Source organism: Rhinopithecus roxellana, chromosome 1 (assembly GCF_007565055.1).
Source record: "Rhinopithecus roxellana isolate Shanxi Qingling chromosome 1, ASM756505v1, whole genome shotgun sequence".
Classification (NCBI taxonomy): domain Eukaryota; kingdom Metazoa; phylum Chordata; class Mammalia; order Primates; family Cercopithecidae; genus Rhinopithecus; species Rhinopithecus roxellana.
In genome coordinates, this window is record NC_044549.1 from 180,881,553 (window position 1) to 180,904,576 (window position 23,024).

A 23,024-nucleotide genomic window follows, 5' to 3' on the forward strand; every position below is an offset into this window, starting at 1 on the left:
TGTAAATTTTATGAAGCTTACTTATACACAGTTAACTTTTTCCAGATCAAGCATTTCCACTGAAAATTTAGCTTCCAAGTTGAGATGTGCTATAAATATAAAATATATTGGGATTTTGGGGCAAAAGTGTAAAATAGCTTACTGATAATTTTTTATATTGATTACATGTTGAAATAATATTTGGATATATTAGGTTAAATAAAATATATTAAAATTAATTTCATTTTTTTAAATGTGGCACTGTAAAATTTTAAATTACATATCCGGCTTACCTTATATTTCTATTGGTAGCACTGGAAGAGCTGTCCTCTTCCTGGACAGCCCAGAGGGCAGCCCTGTAGCCTGAGCGTGGTCAACCATGAGCACCTCAGAGCCGAAGCAAGGCAAGGGCAGAGAGACCTGGTGGACAAGGTCAGATGGAGGTCACCAATGCAGGGGTGTCTCTTCCATCCGCCAGGTCAGGCTGCTCTGGTCCCAACTGCAAAGACCTGCTTCCTTCTCTGCCGGTGTCTTGGCGGGATCTTCCAGACTTCCATAGTCTTCCCTTCCCATACTCACGCAACAGATTTTTTTGCTCACATTAGCCAGTCTTTTCCTAGTGTTTGCAGCCACGAATGCTGACTTAATCAAGATTTGTCAGGAAGTGAGGCTCTCCCCTGACCATCGATTCACTAGAATCCCAGGTGAACCTTGTTATTACTAAAGTAATCGTCACCAGGGCTGGGGCTGAGGCAGCTGTAGCTATAGCAAGCTGCTCAGGTGATTCTGATGTTCAGCCAGGGTAAGAATCACTGCTTTAAGTTGTTTTTTTGAGATGGGAGTCTCGCTCTGTTGCCCAGGCTAGAGTGCAGTGGCGTAATCTCGGCTCACTGCAGCCTCCGCCTCCTGGGTTCACGTGATTCTCCTGCCTCAATCTCCCGAGTAGCTGAGACTACAGGTGCCCACCACTGCACTCAGCTAATTTTTGTATTTTTGGTAGAGACAGGGATTTTGCCACATTGACCAGGTTGGTCTCAAGCTCCTGACCTCAGGTGATCTGCCTGCTTTGGCCTCCCAAAGTGCTGGGATTACCGGCATGAGCCACTGCACCTGGCCCTAAGTTTTAAATGTCTGCATGGCAAGTGAAGGAACATGAGCCTATGCTACTGCACTTCTCACATAGAGTGAATCAAACATCGTGCGTTCCCCGCCCGTCTGCAGCTGGCATGCATTCACGCATTCAACAAATGTTTATTGAGGACGTATTGTGAATGCTCCAGGCATTGCTCCAGCTTCTAGGGATGTGGCAGTGAGCAAAACAGACAAGAACCCTTCTCTGCTAAAACATACTTTCTAGTAGGGGGAGAGGAAGAGGTAATATGCAAAAGAAAAGAGAAAAATACATAGTATGTCATACGATGAAAAGTTCTAAGAAGAAAACCAAAGCAGGGAAAAAAAGTGTGTGTGTGTTGGGAGGGTATAGAAATTTAGATGGGGTGGTTACAGAAGGAATCTCTAGAAGGTTACATTTGCAGGAAAGGAGGAAGCCTTGAGGACATGCAGTGCGGGGAGAGTTTTCTAGGCAAACAGAAAGGCAAGTGTAAAGACCCTGAAGTAGGAATATATCTGGGATATTGGAGGAACAGCAGAAGGCCAATGTGTCTGGCATGCAGAGAGTAAGGAAACAGAGCAGTAGAAACTGAAGTCAGAGAGGTGGTGGAGGGAGGGGGTGTCTGCACCCACTTAAAAAATGAAACCAAAGGCTCCTCATCGAGGTGATTAGCCATCAGACGAAGGAAGACTGGGGAAAATACCTTCTGGAGATCCTATCCATGCAACTGGTCTCCATTTGACCTGTACTTATTTAGGGCGTCCTAAGAGTGACGCGCCTCTCCAGGATAAATTGTTACGCTTTACTTGGTCACATGATTTGGGGGTGAAGGTAAGGCAGAAAGAAGCCCTTGTTTCACAGAGCTTATGGTACCCACACTCTCACACTAGAATGCACATGAGTTTTCTTCACAACAAGCTCATAATCACCACAATGAGAAAGAGGTGCTGAAAAGAAAAATAGCATGGCAGGATCATAAATCCTAAATGCTCTTTGTCTGTCTTGAATTAAGGGAGGGCATTTCCTAGAATCCTGCTTATTTGGAAAATTGGAAAATTCCAACAATCACCAGAAGTGGTTTTGTTTCTTTTAGGCATCCTGACTGCCCTCTGTACCTAGAGCTGATCACAGCCCTCCAGTTGATTAGACTAGATTAGACATCAGGAGAAAAAAACGAAATGCATATTTCCCTGGATTGTTAAATACTCATTAAACACCTATTCCATCAACTGACTTGCCCAAACTACTGTGCGCCCCCACTGCCAGGACACTGATGTCCTTTCCCAGGCTTAGGTTTTCTCCAGCTACCCATAACCCCTTCTGGGTCTGTTGCCCAGCCTCTGTGTTGACTGACTGGGGCTCAGGCTCTGGCTCTGTTCTGTTGGCAGGCCTATACATGAATGACAGGGTTTCACCATGTTGGCCAGTCTGATCTCGAACTCCTAACCTCAGGTGATCCGCCCGCCTGGGCCTCCCAAAGTGTGGGATTACAAGCGTGAGCCACTGCACCCAGCCATGGTGCTAGTTTCAAGCAATGGTCAAGAAAGGACATTTTAATAATGTGCCTTTTGACTTAGACATCTGGAAAACCTCAGCGTAGATCCTTCAGGCAGAGAAAATAGTCCGAACCACGGCCCAGAGGCCTGGCTGTGCTCGCATGTTGGAAAGGAGGCCAGAAGGCTGTGCTGGAGCAAGTGAGCCAGGGCGATGAGATCAGACAGGTGTCAGAGGACGAGATCACATGGAACCTCGTCAGCCAAAGCAAGGACTCTGCATTTATTCTAGGTGAGATGGAAGCCACTGCAGCATTTGAGAAGGTCATCCTGGCTGCTGTGAGAATAGATTAGAACTCCAGTTAAGAGACTACTGGAGCGATCCAGGCAAAAGAAATGGTGGAGAAAGACATGTGACAGACAAACACCAGCCTGTCAACAAGAGGCCTCCCCGCCCCTTTCCTCTGTTTCTTGGAGAGGGGTCATCTAGTGAAAGGGAAAGGGAGGAGCCAAGCGGGGCTGCCTGGCTTGACTGAAATAAGACATTTTTCATAGCAGACATTTTCATAAATACATTGCACTTTATATCCTTTATTTAAGAACTTTACGAATTTAAAGCCCTTAGAAAGCCTAAGTAAAAAATACCTGCCTTCTGAACTTCCCCGGCACTGTTGTAGCTTCATTCAAGATCAAGGAGAAAAGCAGTTTTGGGCAAGCCCTGCCCAATGTATCCATTAAAGTGTCTAAATTGCTTTTCACCTACTTTATTTCTCTTGGACAAAATGTGGGCATGCCCATGACACCTAAGTGAGCCACAGTTGTATGGAAACAGCTGGGGTGATGAGGACCCACCCTGAAGAAGCTCTTATCAATAACCATAGGCTGATGAGGAAATCAGTCCTCCATAATCCGCTGAACTTTCTCTTGCGTGTTCTTAGAGTAAAAAGGTCAGTTACCAGAGACCTTTAACTAGCCCCTCCCCCGGACAATCACAGCTACCCCCCCCTCCCCTCCGAGCATCCTAAATGTTTGCTGGAGAGAGACCATGACCTTTTTGTGTGGCGCCTCATGGTGTCTTCCCTGTCTGGCAGTCTCAAGGCCCCTTGTCGAGGCTCTGTCACTGACCACTTGGCAATCTTGGACGGGTCTTCATGGTAGAGCCCTGACTGGTGAGTTCTCTTATCCCTGCTCCCTCCCTGCCATCTCATTATTAGAAAGGGCAGTTTCTTGCTTTAAAACCATGTGGTTTCAAACATATGGCAAACCTGGCAGACTGTTCCAGATGAAGGGCTGCCTAGTGACAAACAGAGCCCTAGAAATGGTCACAATGCTAAGGAGTTTACCTTTGGTCCATTCTCCCACCAGGACTGGGGCCCTGATCCTGAAATTGATCTTCTCACTTTATCCTTTGGAGACTTTTTTCCTTTTCAAAACAATCCTTGGTGCTCTTTTTAACATAATTTTATCTGACTACATTCAGGGAAGGGAGAGAGGTAAGTATAGATCACATGGAGTGACTTGCCTTAGGGATGGCCAGATACATGACAATAGATTAACTAAAACAAATCACCAACCAATCCAGCCAGCTTTCCTCAGACAGAGAAACAAATTACAAAACTGTAAGGACCAGATATAGCCTTTAATTCCTAATGTTCAAAAACAATCCTGCCTTCTAAATCACAACTTTTAAAATTAACCATAAGGCTAAATAGTTCGAGTTATAAGATCTGTCCACTTCAAATAAGGATACCTTTTATAAAGTACTTTATTGTGGTTTCACAGATTTCAAGATGCTTCTACATGGCTTCAGGGATTCTCACAACAAACCCTCAGTGGGTCAGGGTCTTCTAAGATTAAAATATTAACACCAACGCATGCAAAGTAAAGTGAGGTACAGTGAGGTTAAGGCAAAGTGGCAAATGTTAAAGAGGCCCACAACACACAAGGGATCAGAGCCCAGGTCAAATTCTTGCTCCCCACCTCCACCCCACCCCAAGAAGAAATTTATTTTTTATTTGTTTTTATTTTTAGAAAGAGTCTCACTCGGTCACCCAGGCTGGAGGCCATGTCATGATCACAGCTCCTGTAACCTCAAACTGCTAGACTCAAGCAATCTTCCTGCCTCAGCCTCCCAAGTAGCTAGGACTACAGGCATGTGCCACCACACTTGGCTCATTTCTAAATTTTTTTGTAGAGATGGGGGTCTCACTGTGTTGCCCAGGCTGGCCCCAAACTCCTGGCCTCAAGAAGGCACTAGATTGAATGACAACAGCTACAGCATTTCTTATTGAACTCAACCCTGTGTGACCCTTGAAATAATAAAACCCACTGATCAAAATAGATGCTATAATCTTTACCACAGGTGAATAATTAACCCTGTGCTCAAACTGCTGCAAAAATATGAGATTCAAATGTTGGCGCCAACGAAGTTTGTATGAAGGAGAGTTTCTGCCGGTGGGATGTGGCAGTGCCACTCTCCTTACATCTTGGCTGTCAGCTTTTTGGCTTGGTCCTGCAGCTCCATTGTTGCGATTGCTGAAAGGTGAACTTCATCAGGTCCATCTGCTAAACGCAAACTTCGGGTTACAGCATACCTGAAAAAGCAAAAGAACCAGGGATCACAGGGAGTTATGGAAGAGGAACATGAGACTTTGACGTCAGTCACTCTGATTGTAAAACAAGACTATATTAATTCTTAAATCCCACCAAGGTCATGGTAAGAAAAACAGTACCAGGAAAATAAGCTAAAGGGCTTCTGCAATGCCATCTTAAAGTTCCCAACTTTGGAAAGTTAAATGGCAAAGTACAGTGGAGTTCATCTCATTCCTGGTTTCCTATAGTTTGCTAGATGTTGCTAGAATTTAGAACAGGCAGTGAATGGTATGATACTTTATATTTAGTTCTTTCTTAAGGGTAAAAATTGATGAAGGATGAGGCTCTATCTCCAGTGTGATAGAGAAGGAGACGCTGTAATTATGTGTGGAGATAGGCAGATGGGGAATGGAGAATGTTCCTGCCTCCCAGTAATCAGGATCTAGATATTAGATAGTCACTCACATGTACCGCTATAAATTCAGCGAAACCCCATGCTGTGTCTATGGCCCAGGAATCCTCGGTGGGTCACCTCAGTGTAAAAATTAACATAATTGAATGAAACGATTATTGTAATAATAAGAGCAACTATTTCTTGGCGTTGAGCTCTATATTAAAGTATGTATATCACTTCATTTAGCCTTTAATTACACTGAAACTAAATGTAAGCAATTCATGTCAAGGCATCTATAGATTTTTTACCTCCATGCCTATCAAATGTAGACGATTCTTTTTTTTTTTTTTGAGACAGAGTCTTGCTCTGTTGCCCGGGCTGGAGTGCAGTGGCGGGCTGGAGTGCAGTGGCCGGATTTCAGCTCACTGCAAGCTCCGCCTCCCCGGTTTACGCCATTCTCCTGCCTCAGCCTCCGGAGTAGCTGGGACTACAGGCGCCCGCCACCTCGCCCGGCTAGTTTTTTGTATTTTTAGTAGATACGGGGTTTCTCTGTGTTAGCCAGGATGGTCTCGATCTCCTGACCTCGTGATCCGCCCGTCTCAGCCTTCCAAAGTGCTGGGATTACAGGCTTGAACCACCGCACCCGGCTGTAGACGATTCTTTTTTTTTTTTTTTTTTTTGAGACGGAGTCTCGCTCTGTCGCCCAGGCTGGAGTGCAGTGGCCGGATCTCAGCTCACTGCAAGCTCCGCCTCCCGGGTTTACGCCATTCTCCTGCCTCAGCCTCCGAGTAGCTGGGACGACAGGCGCCCGCCACCTCGCCCGGCTAGTTTTTTGTATTTTTTAGTAGAGACGGGGTTTCACCGTGTTAGCCAGGATGGTCTCGATTTCCTGACCTCGTGATCCGCCCGTCTCAGCCTCCCAAAGTGCTGGGATTACAGGCTTGAACCACCGCGCCCGGCGGTAGACGATTCTTAAATGACATCTACTCACATGTTGGCCAGAGGGTAATCCTGGGAAACACCAGCACCTCCGCACACCTGGATGGCCCAGTCAACGATTTCGCAGACAGCCCGTGGGGCAGCCACTTTGATCATTGCAATCTACATAAGCAAGATATGAAAAGAACGCTTTTTTCTTAGACTATACACAATGTGGCAAAACTGGGAAATGAAACAAGGGAACTTTCCCACACCCAAGTCACCACTCAAACAGGATCTTTAACAAAAGCCAACAAAGAGATCCTGCTGCAATGCAGTTAATGGCCGTATTTCAGTCAATACAGACCCTCTGGAAAGAGACACCTCTTCCAAATCACATTTTATCCATTTATTTCTAACTTGCCTTGTTTCCAAAAGGATTTCAGGCAGCAGATAAATCACACTCATTACCTTAGGGATCATAAAAATAGTCCAAGGGCCTTTGTGCCACTAATCAGTTTTCTTTTAGCAGTTTTATGGGCTTTTAGAATTAAATGATTATGTCTTTATTTCATATAAGCCAGAAACATAAGAAAGCAGAGGATGGGAGGTCTCTTCCATGAAACATTTACCATGTAGCAGTATCATGCTGTGCATTTTTTTGTTTTGTTATTTGAGACAGGCTCTCACTCTGTCACCCAGAATAGAGTGGAGTGGCTATTCACAGGCGTGATCATAGCTCACTACTCATGCCTCAGAATCCTGGGCTCAAGCGATCCTCCTGCCTCAGCCTCCCTGGGACTACAGGCACAAGTTACCATGTCGGCTAATTTTTTTTTTTTTTTTTTAAGAGACAGGGTCTCACTATGTTGCCCAGGCTGGTCTCGAATCCCTGGCCTCAAACAATTCTCCCACCTCCATCTCCCAAGTAGCTGGGATTACAGGCCAGAGCCACTGTGGGTGGCTGCTGTACATTCTATGTATATCATCTTGGTTACTCTTCACAAGAACCCTAGGCCTTAGGCAGAAAGGTTAAGTACTTTACCTGTGATCACAAGGCTAGCAGAAAGTGGCAGTGGGTGCAGTTCCAGGGCTGTGTAAAACCTATGATTTCCCCCACTCTTTGTTGCTGTATCTTAAGAATGGTGAAGATATTCTCCCTCCCGAAAATCATTCCCTAAAGCACTTGCTAGGAGACTAGCAAGTGACAGGCATTTATAATTTATAACCCAAAATCACATGGGGGCTTCCAATATTCTGAGTGCCATCAAGGTGTCATGAAAACTGAAACGTCCAACAGGTGGAGAGAACTGGAGAAGGCTCAGCAGTTGGTGGTCCGAGGGGAGAAGGTAGCCTCACCTCCTTCTTAGCGCCAGCACTGCCCAGAGTGTCCATGCTGTGAGCGGCTTTCAGAGTCAACAAGCGGATCTTCTCAATGGCAATGCGGCTTTCAGCAATCCGGTGAGCCACAACCTCCTATAGGGGAGCAAAAGGCAGCAAAATGAAGGAGGAGCTAAGCTGTAACAGTCTTATAGTTTGGTGAAAACACTCTCTCAGCCAGAGATTGTTCACAAGCTTTACTCTAAGTATTTTTAAATGGAAGAGTTAATTCATTTGATACACACCAGCCTAACCACATACCTATGGAATGCTACAGTTAAAATTGAAATATTTCAGAAAGATATTTTATTTTCCCAGAAAAATCATTTATTTTGGATATCTTAATGTCTAAGGTAAAGATGGCTGAACTAAGCAACTGCCTTACTGCCAAACCACTCAAAGGCCCTCCTGAATGCTAATTGCCTGCTGTCATGGAAGCTTGGCTAAATGTATGGTAGTGAAGCTGCTTATAGGTAAACTAGAAAATTCTCAGGACAATTTCAGTGTGGGGACAGTTCAGCAGCAATCTGCTGTGCTGTCATTGTTATTTATTTATTTAAAATGACCTTTCATTTGGTGGACAGTTGAATTATAATACATGTATAGATTGGAATAACCACAGTCAAGAACACAGAATAGTTCCATCTCCCACAGAACTCCCTGGTGCTGCCCCTTTTTAGTCACAGCCTCCTCCCACTCCTAACCTCTGGCAACCATTACTAGGTTCTCCATCACGATAGTTTTGCCTTTTCCAGAATGTCATATAAATAGAATCATAAGGCATGTGTTGTTTTGAGACTAACTTCTTTCATTCAGTTCAATGCCTTTGAGCTTCATCTAAGTTGTTCTGTGTATCGACTGTTCATTCCTTTTTATTGCTGAGTAGTATCTGAGTAGTATTCCATTGTAAGTATGTACCAGTGTGTTTATCTATTTGCCTGTTGAAGGACATTTCAGTTGTTGCCAATTTTTTAATTTTATTTATTTATTCTTTGAGACAGACTCTGGCTCTGTCACCCAGGCTGGAGTGCAGTAGCGCGATCTCAGATCACTGCAATCTCTGCTTCCTGGATTCAAGTGATTCTCCTGCCTCAGCCTCTGAGTAGCTGGGACTACAGGCACCCGTCACCATGCCTGGCTAATTTTTGTATTTTTAGTAGAGGCAGGGTTTCACCATATTGGCCAGGCTGGTCTCGAACTCCTGACTTTGTGATCTGCCCGCCTCTGCCTCCCCAAGTGCTGAGCTCACAGGCGTGAGCCATTGCGAGGTTATTCATAGAGCCTCTGTGCATTTGTATATGGGTTTTTGTGTGGACATGTTTTCATTTTTTAAAGTAGATAGCAGGAGTAGAATTGTTGGGTCAGTGGTAAATATTTATTAAGAAACTGACAATTTTCTAGAGTGGTTGTACATTTTGCATTCCTACTAGCAGTGTATGAGAGTCCCAGTTGCTCCACAAACTATCAGCACTTAGTATCATATTTTATTTTAGTCATTTTAACAGTGTGCAGAGATATCACGGTTTTAATTTGCATTTCTGTAATGGCTATTGCTGTTGATCCCCTTCAATGTACTGATTTGCCATCTCTATACCTCTTTGGTGACATGTCTGTTAAAGTCTTTTGTCCATTTTTTAATTGGGTTGTTTTCTTACTATTTGATTTAGAGAGTCCTTTATATATCCAGGACACTAGTCATTTGCCATATGAGCAATTTGTCAATTCTTTCTTTTATGGGTCTTGCTTTTGGTGCATGTTTAGGAACATTTTACCTAATCCCGGAAAATGATCTTTCCATTATGTTTTCTTCTAAAAGTTTACAGTTGTACCTTTTACATTTGGATCTATGATCCATTTAGAGTTAAAACTTTGTGTGAGGTGTGTGGTTTAGATCAAGGGTCACTCTTTTACCTATGTATGTCCAATTGCTGCAACACTAGTCACTGTAAAGATGTAACTTTCTCCATTGAACTGCCTTTGCACCTATGTAAAAAATCAATTGGCCTATATTTCTATGAATCTATTTCTGGACTCTCTCTTATGCTCCAAAGATCTACATGTCTTTTGCTTACTGATTACTGTAGCTTAGAGTAAGTCTTAAGATTGGGTAGTGTGATTCACTGAGCTTTCTTCTTTTTTAAATTCTTTTGGCTACTTTAGTTTTTTTTGTATTTCCATATAAATTTTAGGATCAGCCTGTCTTTATCTATAAAAACATCCTTTTGGGATTGTGATTGGAACCGCCTTAAGTCTGCAGATCAGTTTGAGGATGGTTAACATCTTTAATCTGTTAGTCTTCTAATCTACATATTTACTTAGGTCTCCTTTGATTTGTTTTATCCCTTTTAGTGCATGTGGATATTGTACGTGTTTTGATAGAGTAGTACTTAAAAAAAAAACACTATTTAAATGGTATTTTAAAACTTCCAGTTCCCCGTTGTTCACTGCTTGTATATAAAACTAAAATTGTTATGTATGGACCCTGTAACCTGTAACTTTGCTAAACTCACTTATTAGTTCTGGGAGGGTTGTTTCGTTTTGTTTGATGTGTTCCTTAGGATTTTGCATACACTCACATTGTCATCTACAAGCAGGCCCAGTTTTACTTCTTTTTCCCCCAACTACATGCTCTTTTTTTCTCTTGTTTTACTGCACTGGCTAGGAATTCTTCTATGATCATAAATTGGAATAGTGAGAGTGAACATTCTTGCCTCATTCCCAGTTTTGGGGGAAAAGCATTTAGTCTTTTATCATCAAGTGTGATGTTAGATTTTAAAAAATACTCTCTATGAAGTTGAGTAAATTCCTTTGTATTCCCAGTTTGCTGGGAGTTCCTATCATAAACAGATGCTGAATTTTGTCAAAAATGCCAAAGCATCAATTGATATGATGATGTGATTTTTTAATGTTCATGCACTTTTCACTGTTAGTTTGTCAGATTATAATAATTTATTTTAAATTATCAAGTTATAGATATGAATCAGGCTTGCATTTGTGGGATAAACCCTACTTGACTATGCTGTATGATTATTTTTACATACTGCTAGACTTTATTTGGTAATACTTTGCTGGTGGTTTTTGCATCTATATTGGTCTATGATTTGTTCTTGTCTGGTTTTGGATTAGGATAATTCTGGCCTCATAAAATGAGTTGACGTGTGTTTCCTCCTTCTCTATTTCTGGAAGAGATATGTAAAACTGGTGTTATTTCTTCTCTGTTTAGTAGAATTTACCAGTAATACCATCTGGGCCTGAAGATTTCTTTTTTTCAGGAGCTTTTTAACTTTGAATTCAATTTATAACAATAGTTGTAGAACTATTCAGGTTGTCTATTTCATCTTCAGTGAGTTTTGATAGTTTGTGGGATTTGAGGAATTGGTCTACTTCATCTAAATTGTTAACTTTATGTGTTTTGTACACATACTAGAGCGTGTGGGTCCCAAGTCCTAGATCTGGAATGGAGGAGACTCTGCTTCCGCCTTGGCTCCAGACCCCATTCTCCAATCCATGTTTTCCCAGAGAGCTCTGCATTGTGGCTTACAGACAGCCTACGAAAATCAGACTAAGAAAATCAGTATGTCTGATATCCTCCGCTTCTAACAAGGATGGAATCGATATATTTTTCCCTATTCCTTCTGTTAAGTACAACTAATAACCCTGGGCATTATCTATAAAACAAACTTAAGAAGACTCTGAAAGGTAGAGCAAAAGTAGTCTTCAGGTCCAAAATAATAACCTAGTGGTGTGTTTCCTAGGTTTTCTTTTTGCCTCATATATCTCAGCTGCTGAGATTCTTCCCAGCAGCTGAAGAATCTAGTAACCTGGAAACGTCAGTGAGCACAGACCAAAACAAAACAAAAACATAAAGCACCCCAACAAAAGCATAATCTCTCTAACCAAAGGATCAGCAAAGGGGCAGCCTAGCAAGTCAAAAATCTTTTAGAGAATAACCACCTTACTCCAGCCAAACACCACAGAAAAAACACTGGCCCCCACCCCTCCTCACACCAGCAAAGACAGGATGGGGAGCACAGGCTTCCACCCTGGTAAGCACTGTAATGAGGCGCCCCAATACCCCTCCCAGGAAGGTATCAGACAGTGCCAAGTAAAAACCTGAGGCTTTCCTCCCCACTGGCCAGTAGTAAGTCCCCCTGACCCATCTTATGAAGTGTTAGTGCCGTCCAAATGGGATGCCTGGACCTTCATCCCGCCTGGCAGTATGAGGGCATCATCCTCTTCAGATACTGATGGAAGCTGGGAGGGGAACCTGGACTTCTCTCTCTGCCTAGCAGTAGTGAGGTGATGCCACTCCTTTCTCTGACTGAACGGTGTCAAAGAAAGCTAATTAAAATAGCAGCTTTAAAAAGGTCCAGAGTCTCACAATATAAAACTGTTCAGGTTTCAATTTTAAAAATCACCCATAATACCAAAAACCTGGAACAATTCAAAATGAATTTTTAAAAAATCAAGAGACACAGTGATATAGTTTGGATGCTTGTCTCCTCCAAATCGCATATTGAAACATGAAGGTGGAACTTAGTGGGAGGGTCATGGGGGAATATCCCTCATAAATGGTTTGATGCCTTCTCTTCAGTAATGAGTTCACAAAAGATCTGATTAAGAGAGTCTGGGATGTCCTCCCTTATCTCTCTTGTTCCCTCTCTTGTCACGTGATGTGCTGGCTCCCTCTTTACCTTCCACCATGATTGTAAGCTTCCTGAGGCCTGCCTAGAAATAGATATTGGCACTAGACTTGTACAGCCTGCAGAACCATGGGTCAAACAAAACCTCTTTTCTTTATAAATTACCCAGTCTCAGGTATTCCTTTATAGCACTATAAAATGGACTAACACACCCAGATAACAGAGATGTTAGAATTTCTGACAAAATTTTAAAGCAGCCATGATAAGAATGCTTCAGTGAGCAGTTACAAACACAACTGAAGCAATTTTGCAAAGAAATAGAAGATGTGAAGAAGAACCAAATGGGTATTTTATAAGTAAAAAACATAGCAGTTCAAATAAAAAGCTCAGTGGATGGGTTCCACAGCAGAATAGAGGGGACAGAGGAAAAAAATCAGTGAACTGGAAGATAGGACAATAGAAACAGCCCAACCTAAACCACAGAGAGAAAACAAACTGGAAAAGAAAAAAAAGAAGAAGAAGGACAGCATCATAGGAACATGTGGAATTACAACAAAAGATCTACCATTCACATCACCAGATTCCAGGAAGAAGAGAAACAGTAAGGCTGAAAAAGTACTTGAAGAAACAATGGCTGAAAACATCCCAAATTTGGCAAGAGACCTAAACCTGAAGATTCAAGAAACTGGGGTGAATCCCAAGCAGCATAAATCCCAGAAATCCATACCAACAAACATCATAATTAAATTTCTGGAAAAATAGAGATAAAAACATCTTGAAAGCACCAGAGAAAAATGACATCTTATCTACAGCAGGGAGATATATATGTCAGAAGGAAGTAGCACAATATTTTTCTAGTGCTGAAAGAAAAGAAACTTATATCCAGTGGGGATATCTTTCAGGAATAAAGAAGAAATAAGACATTCTTAGATGAAGCAAAACAGAATTTGTCACTTTTAGACTCTAAAAGAAAGGTTAAAGGAAGTTCTCTAAATGGAAAGGAAAAGATAAAAGAAGAAACCTTGGAAAATCAGGAAAGAAGAAAGAACACAATAAGCAAAAATATGGCTAATAAAATTCGTTTGCTTTCTTCTCTAAAATTTTCTAAAGTATATTTGACAGTGGAGGCAAAAATTATAACCCTGATGTTATTCTAAATGTATTTAGAGAAAATAATTAAGACAATTATATTGTTTATTTATTTAGAGACAGAGTCTCACTCTATCTTCCAGGCTGGAGTGCAGTGGGGTGATCTCAGCTCACTGCAACCTCTGCCTCCTGGGTTCAAGCAATTCTTGTGCTTCAGCCTCCCGAACAGCTGGGGTTACAGGCACACGCCACCACGCCCGGCTAAGTTTTGTGTTTTTAGTAGAGACGGGGTTTTGCCATGTTGGCCAGGCTGGTCTCGAACTCCTGACCTCAAGTGATCCACCCGTCGTAGCCTCCCAAAGTGTGGGATTACAGGCATGAACTACTGTGCCAGACCCAAGACAATTGTATTATAAATGGGAGAGTAAAAGGAACTTAAAGGAAGGTAAAATGTCTATACTTGACTCAAACTGGTAAAATGATGACACCAATAGACTTTAATAAGATCTAGAGAGAAAGGTAACTAGATAGATAAATAAACATGTATATGTAAACCTAGAACAGCCACCAAAAGAGCTATACAAAAAGATACACTCGAGAAATATTATAAATAAATCAAAATGAAGTGCTAAAAATGTTAAATTAACCCACAGGAATGCAGGAAAAGGAAAACAGAAAAGTAATAACCAGAGAGAACAAACAGAAAACAAAAATAAAATATCCGATTTAAGCCCTAACATATCAGGTATTATAAAGACAAAGATTGATAAAGTGGATTAAAAATATGACCCAACTATATGTCATTTAGAAGAAATATACATCAAATATAATGATATAGGGCCAGGCGTGGTGACATCCACAACAGGACATCTACAAAAATGCTATAGCTAACATTATACCTAATATTCCCCTAAGACAGAGAACAAGGTAAGAATGTCAGTTCTCACCTCTCTTATTCAACATAGTACTAGAAGTTCTAGCCAGTGCAGTAAGACAAAGGAAGGAGACAAAAAGCATGTATATCAGAAAAGAATAAAGAAAACTGTTCCTTATTTACAGATGACATGATTATCTACGTAAAATTCCAAGCAATCTACAAAAAACTCCTAGAACTAATAAGTGAGTTCAGCGAGGCCACAGGGTATGAGATAAACATACAACATGGTGAAACCCTGTCCCTACTAAAAAGACAAAAAAATTAGCCAGGTGTGGTGGCAGGCACCTGAATCCTAGCTAGTTGGGAGGCTGAGGCCAGAGAATCACTTGAACCTGGGAGGCGGAGGCTGCAGTGAGCCGAGATCATGCCATTGCACTCCAGCCTGGGCAACAACAGTGAAACTTCAGCTCAAAAACAAAACAAAACAAAAAACTAAACTTCTATATACTAGTAATAGACCCTGAAGTTAAAAACACAATACTTATTATAATTGCTCAAAACTGAAATACTTATGTATAGGACTTGTATGCTGAAAACTACACACAGATGAGACGATGTGTGTAGATGATGAAAGAAACCAAGGAAAAGCTAAATAAACGGAGAGATATACCAGGTTCACAGAACAGAAAACTCTACATAGTAAAGATACCAATTTTTCTCAATGTTTGCAGATATAGACAAGATTATTTTTAAATTATATGCAAAGGCAAAGGAACCAGAAGAGCTGAAACATTTTGAAAGAGAAGTCTAAACTGAGAGGAATCAGTCTAGCTTATTTGAAGATTAATTAGGTAACCACAGTAATCAAGACTGTGTGGTGTTGGCAGAGAGACTGACACATAGCTAATTAGGACAGAAGAGACAACCCACATATAAACCCACACAAATAATGTCTGACTGATTTTTGAGAAAAGCACGAAAACAGTTCAATGGAGGAAAGATAGCCTTTAAAAAAATGTTGCTGAAGCAAGTAGACATCCACAGGCAAAAAAAAAAAATGAACCTTGACCTAAGTTTCATACAAAAATTAACTCAAAATGTAAGCAGACACAAATGTAAAATGTGAAACTTTTAGAGACACATTATAGGAGAAAATCTTCAGAATATAGGATTAGGCAGAGTTATTAGACTTGACACCAAAAGCATGACCCATAAAAGCAAAAATGGACAAATTAGAGTTCATTAAAATTAAACACTTTTGTTCTGTGAACGACCTGGTTAAGAGGATGAAAAGACAAGATACAGAGTAGGAGAAAATATTTACAAACCACGTATCTGACAGGATAGTATCTAGAATCTAGAAAGAACTCTCAAAATTCAATAGTAAAAAAAGTGATCTAGGACATGGACACAGGACATGAACCAGAGGACATAAGATGGCAAATGAGTACATGAAAAGATGCTCAACATGATTCACCGACAGGGCAACTGAGATTAAAGCCACAATGGGTGGTTTTAAAACCACAAACCCATCAGAATGGCTAAAATTAAAAAGTAGTAACACCACCATATGCTGGAGGGGATGTGGAGAAACTGAATCACTCATACTCAGTTGGTGAGAATAAAAAATAGAAAGGTTTAGCAGTTTCCAAAAAAACTAAACATGCAACTACCACATAACACAGTAATTGCACTCGTGGGCATTTATCTCTGAGAAACGAAAACTTATATTTACACAAAAGCCTACACAAATGTTTACAGCAACTTTATTTGCAATAGCCCAGACCTGGAAACAACCCAGATGTCCCTCAACAGATAAACAGTTAAACAAACTGTAGTACATCCAGACTAAGAAATACTACTGAACAATAAAAATGAACCAACCACTGATAAACACAACCTAGGTAAATCTCCGAGAAATTATGTTGAGTGAAAACAGCCAGTGTCAAATGTTTTCATACTGTATGATTCCATTCTTGGAATGACAAAATTGTAAAATGCAGAACAGATTGGTGGTTGCCAGGAGTTAATGAGAAGGCTGGGGTGGAAGCAAACTAAATGTGGCTATAAAAGGGCACCATGAAGGATCCTTGTAGCGAATGGAATGCTCTGTATTCTGACTATATTCATGACAACATCTTGGTCCTGATACTGTATTCTAGTTTTGCAAGATGTTACCGTTGGGGAAACTGGGCAAAGGATTCAAGAGATCTGTATGTTCTTATACCTGTATGTGAAACTGTAACTATCTCAAAATGAAAAGTTGAATTTAAAAATGGTACTTGCTTCTTGTTTAGCTTAGAAAACATTCTCTGAGTTTTCCCAATTTGTCAGAACTTGTAAGAGAAGCAGGGAGGTAAGTGGAAAAACATTAAAATCAAGCCTCACCGTAAGTCCCACAGGCAACCAAACATTCAGAATTCCTCAATGAAACCCAGGGCGCATACAAAATGCATCCGGCGAGCTCTAATGAGTTTTTTGGTTTCCAGTTCTAAACACAGAACTGAGTTGGTCTGAGTGTCACGGGTTATTGTTAAGCTAAACACAGAATTGGTTTCCAATTCTAAATACAGAATTGGTGTTGACACTGAAGAAAAACGTTCATTAAGATGACTTAAACCAGCAGACAATTACGGTGCTTTCATTCAAGCCATATTAACCTCCCATACCTGTGTTTTCCAGATTATATTTACATTTTATTTTATTTTTTTCTGATGGTAATCATATATTTTTTATTTTTTATTTATTTCTAACTTTTCTTTTAAATTCAGGGATACACGTGCAAGTTTGTTATATAGATAAACTCATGTCACGGGGCTTTATTGTACAGATTATTTCGTCACTCAGGTATTAATCCTAGTACCCATTAGCTATTTTTCCCGACCCTTTCCCTCCTCCCACCTTCCACCCTCTGGTAGGCCACCATGTCTGTTATTTCCCTTTATGTGTCCATGTGTTCTCATTTAGCTCCCACTTATAAGTGACAAAACGTGGTATTTAGTTTTCTGTTCCTGCGTTAGTTTGCTAAGGATAATGGATAATGACCTCCAGCTCTATCCATGTTCCCACAAAAGAAATCAACTTATTCTTTTTATGGCTGCATAATGTTTCATGGTATTTATATACCACATTTTCTTTATCCAGTCTATCATTGATGGGCATTTAGATTTATTCCATGTCTTCACTATTATGAATAATGCTGTACTGAACATATGCATGCATGTGTCTTTATAGTAGAACATAGAACGACTTATATACCTTCACGTATATACCCAGTAATGGGATTGCTGGGTCAAATGGTATTCTGTTTTAAGTTCTTTGAGGAATCCTCACACTGTTTTCCACAATGGTTGAACTCCTATCAAGAGTGTATAAGCCTTCCTTTTTCTCCACAACCTCACTAGCATCTGTTATTTTTTGACTTTTTAATAACAGTCATTCTAACTAGTGTTAGATAGTATCTCATTGTGGTTTTGATTTGCATTTCTCTAATGATTCAGTGATTTTAAGCTTTTTTTCATATGCTTATTGGCCACATGTCTGTCTTCTTTTGAAAAGTGTCTGTTCATGTCTTTGGCCTACTTTTTAATGCTTTTTAAAAAAATTTGTTTAAGTTCCTTATACATGTTGGATGTTAGACTTTTGTCAGATGCAAATAGTTTGCTAAATTTTCTCCAATTCTGTAGGTTGTCTATTTACTCTGTTGATAGTTTCTTTTGCTGTGCAGAAGCTCGTTAGTTTAATTAGACTGCGTTTGTCAATTTTTGCTTTTTTTGTAATGGCTTTTGGCGTCTTCATCATGAAATCTTTGCCCATTCCTATGTCCAGAATGGCATTGCCTAGGTTGTCTTCCAGGGTTTTTATAGTTTTGGGTTTTACATTTAAGTCTTTGATCCTCAACAAAATACTGGAAAACAGAATACAGCAACACATCAAAAGGCTTATCCACCATGAACAAGTAGGCTTTATCCTTGGGATACAAGGTTGGTTCAACATATGCAAATCAGTAAATCTGATTCATCACATAGAACTAAAGACAAAAACCACATGATCATCTCAATAGATGCAGAAAAGACTTTTGATAAAATTCAACACCCCTGCTAAACTTTTCTATTAAAAACTCTCAATAAACTAGGTATTTGAGGAACATACCTCAAAATAATAAGAGTCATCTATGACAAAACCACAGCAAACATCATACTGAATGGGCAAACACTGGAAGCATTCCCCTTAAAAACTGGTACAAGACTAAGGATGCCCTCTCTCACCACTCCTATTCAATACAGTATTGGAAGTCCTGGCCAGACCAATCAGGCAAGAGAAATAAATAAAGTGCATCAAAATAGGAAGACAGAAAGTCAAACTATCCCTGTTTGCAGAACACATGATTCTATACCTAGAAAACCCCACAGTCTCAGCCCAAAAGCTTCTTAAGCTGATAAACAACTTCAGTGAAGTCTCAGGATACAAAATCAACAAACAAAAATCACTAGCACTCCCCAAGAGCCAAATTGGGAATGCAATCCCATTCACAATTGCCACAAAAAGAATAAAATACCTAGGAATAGAGCTAACCAGGGAGGTAAAAAATCTCTACAAGGAGAACTATGAAACAGTGCTCAAAGAAATCAGAGATGACATAAACAAATGGAAAAACATTCCATGCTCATGGATACGAAGAATCACTATCATTAAAATGACCATACTGCCTGGGGCAATTTATAGATTCACTGCTATTTCTATCAAGCTACCAATGACATTCTTCACAGAAGTAGGAAAAACTATTTTAAAATTTATATGGAGGCCGGGCGCGGTGGCTCAGGCCTGTAATCCCAGCACTTTGGGAGGCCGAGACGGGCGGATCACGAGGTCAGGAGATCGAGATCATCCTGGCTAACACGGTGAAACTCCGTCTCTACTAAAAAATACAAAAAAACTAGCCGGGCGAGGTGGCAGGCGCCTATAGTCCCAGCTATTCGGGAGGCTGAGGCAGGAGAATGGCGTGAACCCGGGAGGCGGAGCTTGCAGTGAGCTGAGATCCGGCCACTGCACTCCAGCCTGGGCGACAGAGCAAGACTCCATCTCAAAAAAAAAAAAAAAAAAAAAAAAAAAAAATTTATATGGAACCAAGAAAGAGCCCAAATAGCCAAGGCAATCCTAAACAAAAAGAACAAAGTGGGAGCCATCATGCTACTTGACTTCAAACTATACTACAAGGCTACAGTAACCAAAACAGCATGGTACTGTTACAAAAACAGGTACATAGACCAATGTAACAACAGAGAGCCCAGAAATGGGGCCACATACCTACAACCATCTAATCATTGACAAAGGTGTCAAGAACAAGCAACAGAGAAAGGACGCCCTTATTCAAAAAACGGTGCTGGGATAACTGGCTAGCCATATGCAGCAGATTGAAACTGGGCCCCTTCCTTACACCTTAGCCATTTTTTTCACATTTAATTATCCTTTTATTGTCATTTCTTTTCTTCTTTTTTATTATTTTAAGTTACGGGATACAAGTGCAAAACGTGTAGGTTACATAGGTATGCAGGTGCCATGGTGGTTTGCTACATTTATCAACACGCCATCTAGGTTGTAAGCCCTGCATGCATTAGCTATCGTCCTAATGCTCTCCCTCTCCTCGCCCCAACCCTCCAACTGGCCCCCGTGTGTGTTGTTGCCCTCCCCATGTCCATGTGTTCTTATTGTTCAACTCTCCACTTATGAGTGAGAACATGCACACCTTAGCCATTTTTATGCTGGTCATGTTTGCCCTTCAACAGGGGATATTTGATTAGAGTTTCCCTAAAGCAGTGATGTTCAACATGATAGCCACTACCCATATGTGGCTAATAAGCATTTGAAATATACCTAGTCTGAACTGAGATGTACTATAAGTATAAAATATGCACCCCATATGGAAGAACAAATGTTAAAATATAAAGTATCTCATTAATAATTTTTATATTGATTTCATGTTGAAATAGTATTTTTGATATATTGGGTTAAACAAAATATATTATTAAAATTAATTCCATCTTTTTCTTTTTACTTTTTAAAAATGTTGCTATTAGAACATTTAAAATTACATTTAAGGTTCACAGTATATTTCTTTTGGATGGTACTACCCTAGAGGTTGAAACATGGCTCTGAATTAATTTCAAACAATTTGCTGGTGGTGAATAAATATTTTTTGATGTCTGTAAAATAGGGTAATTATAACTTTTATAACTTCATGAGCAGACTTGAAAGACATTTACTTCTCAGCTTTAGAATAAAGGAGGTATTCTCAGCAGGGTTTCTATAGACCCTAGATTTGCTGAAAAGCATTAAATGGGTAGAAACTAGGTGCTCTAGGGAAATGCCAAATATATTTCCTGAGACAGAACTGGGATGGAGAATTTTTTGTTACAGCCTGGAGTAAATTAGAAGACAGCTGGAAGGAGCCTTCAAATTCAAAGAAATGAAATGTTCCTTTCACAAACTAAAATAAAAAAGCTGGCCCAGATGTTTGCTTATGACATGCTCACACATCTTTTTGCTTCTGCCAGATCATGTTATTTGTGCCAGATGTGAGAAGTTTCCACTGAAGACAGTCATATTTGTTAAAAAGCCAGGCTTGCTCTGCATGAAGCATTAACTTTAAAAGGTGGAAGGGAAATTTTGTACTAGTGCAGTTTTAAAACACCACTCATGAAAGCAGCACTTGCGCAGAGTGCTTTTGTGCATTCGAGATGCTTGTCTGTCGACTTTACTGTGATCTCCCTTCACCCTGCGCTCCAGGGTTTGCACGCAAGCTTGACAAAAGGGTAAGAAGTAATGGTTGGTGCCCTCAGCACCTTTTCATCCTTTTTCAACAGCATTAGGGGCTATATCCATGGCCCCAGAAGGTCACACATTCTCACCTCCTCCCACAGTGCCCACCCAACAGCTGAACCCTTGCCTTTGCTATATACTAAAAGGGCTCCTGACAAATTATTCCCAGGTGTAGTGTCATAAAGCGGCTGTAGCTTTTCAGTCAAAAACCTATACAAATAAATCATATACATGCTGAATAATACTTTACAAAAAGCAAACATAGATTATAAACATTTAAGGTAAAAAAATATACTGCAAATTTTATAGGATGGCCAAAAATGTACAAGGAGACCGACGTACTAAAATATACATGTGCAGCAAACACAAATACAATTCCATCACCACAGATTTGACCTAACACTAACATGTTAGCAAAAATAAAGAGTGAACATTTAATAATAGTTCTTCCTGCCTTCTTAAAACTTAGAAGGGAGATGATTTGGATATCCTACTTCTCTGTAAAAGACTTTTCAAGGAAGTTTGAAATCATACCTTCTAATTCCTCTCAATACATATTTCCTAATTTTTTTTTCTTTTTCTGGAGGCAGAGTCTCACTCTGTCGCCAGGCTACAGTGCAGTGGCATGATCTTGGCTCACTGCAACCTCCATCTCCTGGGTTCAAGCAATACTCCTGCCTCAGCCTCCCGAGTAGCTGGGAGTACAGGCTCATGCCACCATGCCCGGGTAATTTTTTTTTTTTTTTTGTATTTTAGTAGAGACGGGGTTTCACCATGTTGCCCAGGCTGGTCTCAAACTCCTAAGCTCAGACAGTCCACCCACCTTGGCCTCCCAAAGTGCTGGGATTATAGGTGTGAGCCACTGCACCTGGCCATATTTCCTAATTTTTATTATATGGCCCACATGTAACTATGTTTACAGTGATTTGTAACAACAGACTCAGTAGTATATAATTTATAGATGAAAATTCAAAAAATCATGAATATCTCACAAAATGTTGGTCCCATTTCTACTTGTGTTTCTCCAGTGGCAGAACTCAAGTCCTCCTGAAGAAGCTGATTCCACTTTTATGTTTATTAGCATGTCTCTCCTTTCCCTGAGTTTTGGGTTGTTTTCCTGTATCTTTACACTTATGCGTCCTAATTCCTTCTAGGAAACCAAAGGACAATGCAAATCCTTCTTCCTTATGATGGCTCTTTCATGTCCACAGGGAGCTCTAATGTTCAAGTTCTCTAGAGAACAAGAATCTGAGAAAGTTGAAGGAACTGTCTACACTCTTGTGTGCAGAGGTGCTGAAGCATTTTAAGAACTATTTAATCTTTCACAAAGATAAATATCTCTCATCAGACTATATTTAAATACAGACATAAATACGCCTTATTGAAAAGGATCACGCTGTTCATGTAGAGAGTCTCTCTGCCACAAGTAATGTTTTTGTTCAATGTTAGTGTAGTGCACCAGGCTACAATAAATTCAAATAAGTAATCATCCTTACATGTGCATACAACTTCTTCTTGAAGGCTACCCTTTGTGTTGCTCGCTCACACATGATCTGCAAAGCACGTTCCGCCAAACCTACTGTTCTCATACAGTGGTGGATTCTGCCAGGTCCAAGGCGGCCTTGGGAAATTTCAAATCCCCTACCTTCACCTGGGAAGAAAGGGGAAATAAAGCGGGAATGTGAAAATGGCCTAGCCCATTCCTTTTGTTATTTATACAAATCCTGGG

General features: G+C 40.5%; 1 protein-coding gene across 2 annotated transcripts in view; it reads right to left on the reverse strand.

Annotated features, from left to right (window-relative positions):
• Positions 1-4,203: 4,203 nt before the first annotated feature.
• The window catches only part of ACAD11 (acyl-CoA dehydrogenase family member 11), a 92,989-nt gene continuing 74,168 nt past the window's right edge, over positions 4,204-23,024 (reverse strand). For both annotated transcript variants that reach the window (XM_030933899.1, XM_010380185.2), the window contains 4 exons: positions 22,792-22,946; positions 7,847-7,963; positions 6,561-6,670; positions 4,204-5,177 (listed from right to left, as the gene is read on the reverse strand). In XM_030933899.1, coding sequence (XP_030789759.1) covers positions 5,063-5,177; positions 6,561-6,670; positions 7,847-7,963; positions 22,792-22,946 — 497 coding nt within the window. In that variant the 3' untranslated portion in view covers positions 4,204-5,062. The remainder of the gene's footprint in view (positions 5,178-6,560; positions 6,671-7,846; positions 7,964-22,791; positions 22,947-23,024) is intronic.